Below are 8982 nucleotides of genomic sequence, written 5' to 3'. Positions count from 1 at the left end.
TACTATTCAAAGAAAGAAGTGCAACACTGTACCTCTTTGGGGAGAGAGGTATGTGAAGTAGTTAAAGTAACAAGCAAAGGCACAGGAATGAAGTTGGCCTTGGGATGTGAGAATGCACCATAAATCACAGGGCCATGAAAGTCAAACTGAAACTACAGAGTGATGTATGGCTACATCTGGTGTAGGCACTTGGCTAAATTTCAAGTTTGAGAAGGAGTGTGTAAGCAGATCTAGGTAACTAACTTCAGTGCCTCTCATGCTCCTATCACTCTCGCCTCTCATGGAGCATGAGTCAAGACTGACTGTAGGGCAACTGTGCATACGATACTGATACCTAAGCACACAAAAACACTGCTCCTCCCCCCCTTTTATGCCCTCCCATGTTCCCCCTTTACATCTGTTTCGTACAAACCCACTGATTTAGTCGGACTCAAACAACACTGGTGCCAAATCTGGAGACCACCAACGGCCCCTTCATGAGCTGCCAGTCCTTCCTCCCCGTCTTCCTTCACCGAGCCGAGGCAGAAGGCCTCACCTCAACTCCGCGGTCAGTTGACTCTCCAGAGAGGTGTGAGGAACATGAAGTGAGCCTGTCTATGTTCTGTTTGGATGACCTGGAGCCTTTATGTGAACAATGTGCAGCTGTGAGCCACGCAGGACACAGGGTTTACCTCCTGACTGAGGCTGCAACTGACTGCAAGGTAGGACTCCGGTATGCTTTAAACTTTTGTTTGTCTATTTGTACCTTTTTCGTGAACAATTCCACCAAAGGTCCGTCCTCCAATTGTTTTAATTTAATATGTTTGGAGGCCTTAATGACTACAGTGTTTTACAAGAAAAGAGGCATTATTAGAGAAAAGGCAGGACAAATTAGCATGTTTTTGTGTAGAGGAATGTGTTTTTTGATATTTCCTATCAAATGAATCATCCTGTGAACCTTGAGATTTATTTTGCTACTGCTTACTGGGAGCCACTAAAGAGAAAGGCCTGAAAAAGGCCTCTTCTTCCTCCAATGAAGGCATTAAAGCTTAATGATGATGGATTCAATACAGAGCAGTTGGCAGGAACTCACTGTTTTCCTCAAGGACACTTCAGCAGGCCAGATGATTGCCAACAAGAGGGCTTGAGTGATGTTTTTCATTTAGTGGCGCCCTGCTGTAATAAAGCCAAACAAAACAGTAGTACAAATATGTGAAATAACAGCAGAGCTCTCATCTGCCCAAGCTCTTCACAGATTTGAACCCTTCAGCGAGTGGATATTTCAACAAGGAGGCAGTCAGGCATTTTTTCATCTCCTGTAAATATTTATTTTCCTGCCCAAACAGATGCTGCCTGTTAAGATGAGTTTACACAGGCAGAATTTAGAGTAGAGGCTTCAAACTGAAAACTACGCTGGTAATTACTGTTGCTATCATCATCACACACACACACATACACTAAAATGCCAAGACTAACCTGAGAGCTGGTGGATTATGTTAAATTCCTGTGAAGTCAGTTTAAAGTAATTTTTAGATATTACTTATTTATAAAAGGGTCCTTTATTTTGCTCATTGTCAGGTTCAGCTTTATTGTATTTTGGGTTTCCACTAGAACATGTTTACATGCTTTAATTTTCAAAAAGCATTATTCTTCTCATTCTGTCTTTTTGAATAAACCTGTATTCTTCCTCCTCCTGTTGAAACACTCAGTTTTAGAGCGCCTGCTCTGATTTATTACCATTACTTGGACTTCCACATCTGTGGTCTTGGAGTCTCTGCACCATCATTGCAGCCGTGGAATGACTGTAACAGCACTGTTAGGGCACTTTCTACCCAGAGTATACTGTATATGGTATAGTTGTGAGTGACATCACAACCATACTGAATTCCTCATGGCTCATTTAAAGGCACAGTTTCTAATACATACCCTATTGTGGTATTATTGTTAAACCCTGTTATTTTCTTAAGTGGCACTGAGTTTGGTGACATCACACAATCAGAGTGTCTAAAGTGTTCACCAATTTTTTTTTGATCTGTTTAATACCACAGACAATTGAATTTAAAACATTTTCATGGTCATACTGATAAACATATGTTGGAAAACTAGCAGTGACATATAGCCTACAGTTATTAACAAATATTTTTATAAATAGCTACATTAATGTACTGTACATCACATTTTTGTCAGTAAAAGTACTCATTGTATAGAATGGCCCCCGTCAACAGCTGTCAAAGAAGTGTACTTTACTTAAGTATACTATGAGTAATGTTATTTACCTTAAGTAGAGTACTTGAGTAAATGGACTTACTACTACTTGTTTTTGGCTATTCTTTGATGGTTGCATCAGATACTAATGGAGCGTTATTTTAAAGTAATTCTCTCTTCGGCCTCTAGGAGGAGCTCAAGATATCACTAAATGGACTGAAGAAGAAGATGATGTCCTTTGAGGAAGTCACACAGACCTGCCAACATGCATCCAGACATACCAGGTAGATGTTAACAAAAAAAACAGTTCAGATGCATTACAAACTTTACAAGTGGTTCACTGCTTTAGGACCTCCCTATTCTTCCTTGCACTCTCCTTACTTTTCTGTTCTTCCCAGGCTGAGGCCAAACTCACAGAAGAGCACATAAAAAAGGATTTTGAGAGTCTTCACCAGTTTCTGAAAGAGGGGGAAGCAGCCAGGCTGCTTGCACTCAGGGAGGAATGGGAGGAGAAGAAGAGAGAGGCAGAAGAAGCGATAGACCGAATGAATCAGGTGATAAAATCTATGGAAGAAAAGATCCAACTGGTTGAAGAGGAGCTAGATGCAGGTGGAGATGGGGTTGGATTTTTAGAGGTAACACCAATCAAATGTTACATAATTAGTCAATGAATGTGAACAGGTACTTGTATTTGAAACATTTACCATGCAAACTCTTTTTTGACAGCACTACCAAGACACGATGAGTAGGTATGAGACATTCCTGGGTGTTTTTCCACACAAAAGCAGACGTACATGCGAGTGCAACTGTATAACCGTCTACATGTTCATGTTTATTTACTGCAGCACATGTCACAAGGAGCCACAAGTTTGCACACGTCTAATAGATGTAGCCAAACACCTGGGTAACCTCCAGTATACCGAGTGGGAGAAGATGAAACACATCGCCCCGTACAGTCAGTTTCTTTCTGTACATCAATGCACTTCCTGTCCCCTCCCTCCTTCTGTACCCTCTCATCCCCGTTATATCTTCCAGCTCCGTGACCCTGGACCCCAGGACAGCTTGCCAGTCTCTGAGGGTGTCTCTGGGTTAAACAGCGTCCATATTACCCCTGGACCCTCACAGGTGCTGGAACAGAGTCTGGATCTTGCTGTCCCTGTCCCAGCTATCCCAGAACGTTTCCACCCTGGGTCCCGCATCCTTGCGAGAGAGGGTTTGAATCAGGACTGCACTGTTGGGATATCGAGGTACTTACATACTGTGTGTACTAGAGCCTGAGTATATAATTACATTATTTATCAATATTGGCTTAGAAAATAGTTTCAATATACACGATTAATAGGTAGCTTTTTCACTTTCTGGAAGCAAGTATAGTCATTACACACTGTCACTGATAGTAAAAAGTAATGTTCAATGTTCATTCTTATCTGTCACAGTAAAAATCACATTTGAAAGATCATTGCCAAAAACATACGTTTTGCCATAAATGTTTGTCAAAATGATGTGCTCATGTAACACAAATAGCCCATATAAGGATGTGGTTTACAGTCTCATGAATCCAGTATCAGTTCTAGTAGTATCTAGTATACACACACCCTGAGATCCATTTGTTTTTTAGATGCTACCATATGAATTCTCCCTTCCATCCACCCTGTTTGTCTAATCTTTATCTCTGTTGATTTCAACAGGTTGGTTCCACCAACAATTGGACAATCGGTGTGGCTGCTCAGTCAGTGTCCAGAAAGGCAGAGTTTGAGGTCTGTCCAGAGGCAGGACTCTGGTGCATCAGCCTGCGAGAAGGCGAGTACCAAGCCCTGACCGCTCCCGCTCAGACACTAAACTCACACCAGCTCAGCAGGGTCCGTGTGAGGCTGGACTGGGATGAAGGGACCCTTGATTTCATGAACGCTGATTCTGAAACACATCTTTTCACGTTTAAACATTGCTTTACCGAAAAGATGTACCCATTCTTTGAGAGCACTACGTCGTGTGGGGGCTTTGCTGTGTTGGCAAAGAGAGTGAACATCAGCGTGGAGGCAGATTATGTACCCGTGGAGGACCCCGCTATCACTGAGGAGGATCAAGTAATGAAAAGTGAATCTTGCACTGAGGGAGATATTAATGCTTCGTCAGCCAAAACCAACAGCAAGATATCAGACTGCGGACGTCTGACAGAAGACCAAAAAATGCCGATTTGTTCTATAAGAGAGGAGGAGAAAACAATACCTCAGAGATGCACCACGAAGGACGAGCTCATTAAAACAAAATCCGCTGAAAAGGAAACGACAAAAGACAACAAAACTGCTGCCAAAAAACAGAACAGGAAGCCAAGGCTCAATGTGACCTACCATGTTTCACTGAACAGAGCTCATCAACAATGAACGTGAATATGACAAACAAATCATAATGTTGTGTTTAGTCCTATGAGCAAATACTTGGCACACTAACACACTGAACTCAGATGGGGAACATGGTGACGTTTAGCTTAAAGCACTGAAAACGTAGCCTACAGCCGTTAGAGATTTGTTGTGTGCTTATCAGTATTTAAATCCTCTGGAATTGTATTATATCCCAACAACAAAGGCTAATAACGTTAGTTTACTTGAAATTGAAAGCTGAGTTTCAGCTCCATTTGTTCTGTTTTGTTTCTTTTCTTAGATGTTGTATGTAAAACTCTTCATATTGTCTTTTGTTCAAATTCAATGCAAGAAAAAGATGAATTCAATTCGTTAAATAATATAAATTTTATTTCATTGCAAAATAACAGCATCACAATCACATTTCCACATCAGTATTTTGAGATGTATTTGTCCCTGGAAATACATCTCTCTTTCCCTCTCACTCCTGTCTAATCCTGTCTCATAGACAGTGTCTCCCCTCCATGATGGCATCATATAGTTCATCAGAAACAGCCTCGTAACGCCCAGCACGACTGTCCAGAAAATAAATCTTTTCACTTGCGTGTTGTGGCTTGTATCCTTCCCTCTGCAGCCGTGTCTTTTGGATTTTAAAGGTACCTGAGGACAAAAATAAAAAGTGCATGTGTGACTTTTTGAGTGTGTGTGTGAATGTGTGAATGTGTGTCACTGTCTCACCTGTCGTGTCAACAGATGGCATGAGTCGCAGGAAGACAGGGCGTGCGTAGGAAGGTAGGGCTTTCTGTACAGCGATAAAGAACGCATCAAGGTCAAACTGGCCTCCTGTGTGAGCTACTGCTGCCATGCCAGCCTTCCCCTCCACACCTGCACATGGACAGACAGGTGAGGTAACAGACAGAAGACACACCCTTAATCTTTAGTCTTTGTTTGGCCACCCTGCCTGTCTCGTCTCATGTATACCTGGAACAGAAACTCCATAGACGGCGACAACAGTGTGTCCCAGCAGGCGGCTGAGGACTCCCTCCACCTCTGTGGTGGAAACGTTTCTCCCCTCGCCAACGAAACGTGTCGCCGCAACGGTCACTGAAATACATGTAGCCATATTCATCATCACCAGCATGTCACCTGAGAGACAGACATAGACAGACAGAAACAGAAATGATATTAATGGTCATAATCCCTGGAGGGGATCGTAGAGTAGAGGGCAAAGACTAAAGTAAACTATGTTATTATGATGACTCACTAGTACAGTTTTGACTCTTATGATGATTCACGTGTTGTTTTGTAAATGAGGCAATTATAGACAGAGAAATTATATATATACATTTTCTAATGACAACTCCTTTCAGTTTGCTTTACTGAAGTAATCTTAATGTATCCTGTGGACAAAGGACACATTATGTTTTACTTAATTGAAGCTATGTAATGCTCTCAGTGTGTCTGTGGGTGTTGGTTTCTATTGCCATTCTATTGGGGTAGCCAGTTAATTTCAAGGGTTAAATAAAGTGCAGCCTCTCTCTGTTTGTTGTTGCTCATAGGGAGCTGAAACATATTCCCGCGTGCACTGGGACAGGTGTTAACCACGATGGGCAAGTTCCCAGCCTGTCATCACAGACAGTGAATCACTGACATTCACATTTTAATTCAAAGTTTCCAATGCAGCTGTCTTGTACTGCATGTCTTCAGACTGTGGGAGGAAACATGTATAAAACCAGACAGTCAATCATCACTATACTGACTGTATTCTAAAGAAACACAATTAAACACACCTGAGACATAGGCCGAGTCTCCTATCTTAAAGACATTGTGAGCTATTTTCTGATTGGTGGAGTCCTTATCAGCGTAGCCATCAAATCTCCTAAGTGGATCAGTCTGGTTGATGCGTCCCACTAGCATACCTTGCTCACCTGCATAGACAGAGAGAGAAATTGATGGGGGGTTGAGAAAAGAGAACATTTGATACATTTGCAACACTTTACAGGGTTGTTTGAGGGTTAAGACTTGGTTTTAGGATTATAGTTAGAATAAGGTAATGGTTAGGGGAGGGTTAGGCATTTCATTGTGTTGTTAAGGTTAGGGTAAGGGGCTAGGGAATGCATTATGTCAATGATTGGTCCCAACAAAGATAGGGAGACAGTGTGTGTGTGTGTGTGTGTGTGTTGTGTGTGTGTGTGTGTGTGTGTGTGTGTGTGTGTGTGTGTGTGTGTGTGTGTGTATGTGTGTGAGTGTGGTGTGTGTGTGTGGAGCTCTCTCACCAGGCAGGCAGGGTACACAGAGTCCCTGTGAATCCCTGAACAGATCTCCGTCTCCTGTACCCTGATCAATCTGATGGGGTAAAAGCTGGGCAGGATGCGACTGTTGAAGCCACACGCCCCACCTGGACATGTGAGACTGTGCATTACACACTATGCAGTGTTAAAGAATGTGTCACATACCTGAAGTAATTTAAAACAACACACACCTTCCCGTCTATGTTCAGCAGCTGCAGTTACACTCTGTGGCGCCGTAAAATTCCCCAACTCGTCGGATTCTGAATCTCTGGACAAAGTCTTCCCACACAGAAGAGCGGAGGCCATTACCAATGGCACGCGCACCGGTGATGTGCCTCGGATGAATGAACCGGCTGAGCCAGCAGGTAACGACAAATCTCACCTATATATTGATTACCTTGACAAAAACAAAAAGAGAGATCAGTCAGTTTTGGTTCAAGAAAATCCCTTGCACTGGCCTGCAGCTGAACACTCCTCATTAACTGATTTGGTGGCAGTGTGCACTCACAGTGCACTTGTGCTTGACACAGTCATCCCAAAAGCGACTGGCTGAGAACTTCCTTCTGATTACAACAGTCAAACCAAAGAGCAGACACTGGCCGACACCCATGATGGTACCTGTAAACATCATATTTTCAGAGTATACACACACAAGAAAAGACAGAATGACAATAGTTAACTGCTTATCTATCCTAAAGCTTAACAGTATACTAGCCAGACATACTGTATACCATTGATCTAACTTCAAAACCAGCTACTGGTATGGTTATTCAGAAAGGAATAGTTTTGCAGAATGTACTGCAGAATCCTGACTCACAGATACTAATGTTGAGTGATGGATGTGGTGATGTTTCAGTAATGGCAGCAATAGCATTACAACTTTTGAACTGTAAAGTTATTTGGTAATGATATGATCATTATAGTTGCACCATGGTAAATTGGTATGGTGTCATATTTGGATAGGATATAACAAGGAAACATTCATCAGGGGTTTTGAAAAGCCCACAATGATGTAATGTAGGGAGTGAGCTTAATATGTCACTGATTATACAACATGTCTTCTTGTTGAACACAGGAACAAAAAGATTATGGCTGGAGAAAACAAATTGATTGAGGCCCTACCTGCAGAATGATACAGGGGAAGACAGTTGTAGATGATGTCATCATGACACAAGCCAAAGGAGTGGAAACCAAAGGCAGCGATGCGATAATACCTGACAAGAAAGATGGAATAACTTCCATCATCACCAAATGTGTATGGTCCTGATTTTAATTGAAGCACTGCAGTTTGTTGATTCTGATGTCAACATTAAAAGGCTTTTAATCATCCTTCATAAGTTGCTAAATTTTCCTGCCTCGGAGTGTAAAAGTTACTAAGTAGACACTGACAAATAGACATAAACTACATAAATTTAACAGTGCACCATCAGTTCAGATGAGATCACAGATAAGCTCACCGACTGTGCACCACCACAGCTGCCTTTGATTCCTGTTGTACCCGAAGTTAGTGTAGAGTCTGTCTGTGGAGAGAAAGAAGAGAGAGAGAGAGAGACCGAGAGAGGGAGAGAAGACAGAGACAGAAAAGGAGACAGGAGACAGAGACAGAGACAGGAAAAGAAAAGTGAGTTGTGTTTGTGAGTTTCACATGTGTGGTATGCACCGACTCCCCCATCATTCCTTAACATGTTTCTGTCAGTCTCCTTCCAAATCCTCAGTATTTTGAACAAGCAAAGACTTGAAACTAATTGACTTAGGAATGTCATGTGACAACAAAGGTAAAACAATACAGATAAGCAGTCAATAGAGACCCCAGACATATTGTCTTATAATGTACATGTAGTATATCAACAAAACACCTTTTCAAAATGTACTTAAATGTTGTATAAGGTTTAGAATCTTTTAAGTGACTTTATGTTTCATGGACAGTTGTGTATGTGTGTGTGTGTGTGTGGTGTGTGTGTGGTGTGTGTGTGGGTGTGTGTGTGGTGTGTGTGTGTGTTGTGCATGCTTATGTGCATGCTCTATCCAATACCAAGAGAGTGAAATCTGGCAGCAAGCAGTTCTCTCGGCAGGCAAAGACTTGCTAAGGAAAGAAGGTGTTGCAATCAATTTGTGATATATGTAACATAATAACATTGTATGACAACACA

At 42.0% G+C, this 8982-nt stretch overlaps 1 protein-coding gene and 1 pseudogene across 1 annotated transcript; one reads left to right on the top strand and one right to left on the bottom strand.

Annotated features, from left to right (window-relative positions):
- On the top strand, positions 1–4763 carry LOC116676193 (E3 ubiquitin-protein ligase TRIM7-like). The gene is made up of 7 exons (XM_032507480.1): positions 1–701; positions 2374–2468; positions 2534–2819; positions 2911–2933; positions 3030–3223; positions 3310–3431; positions 3873–4763. Exons 1-7 carry the CDS (start codon positions 477–479, stop codon positions 4563–4565), a joined length of 1638 nt encoding a protein of 545 aa, XP_032363371.1. The 5' UTR covers positions 1–476; the 3' UTR covers positions 4566–4763.
- Positions 4764–4838: 75 nt separating this feature from the next.
- LOC116676192 (long-chain fatty acid transport protein 1-like) lies at positions 4839–8352 on the bottom strand (annotated as a pseudogene).
- Between the last annotated feature and the right edge of the window lie 630 nt (positions 8353–8982).

Source organism: Etheostoma spectabile, unplaced genomic scaffold, assembly GCF_008692095.1.
Source record: "Etheostoma spectabile isolate EspeVRDwgs_2016 unplaced genomic scaffold, UIUC_Espe_1.0 scaffold00002839, whole genome shotgun sequence".
Classification (NCBI taxonomy): Eukaryota; Metazoa; Chordata; class Actinopteri; order Perciformes; family Percidae; genus Etheostoma; species Etheostoma spectabile.
The sequence above is the reverse complement of the archived record's forward strand: the minus strand, read 5'-3'. Positions and strand labels throughout refer to the sequence as shown.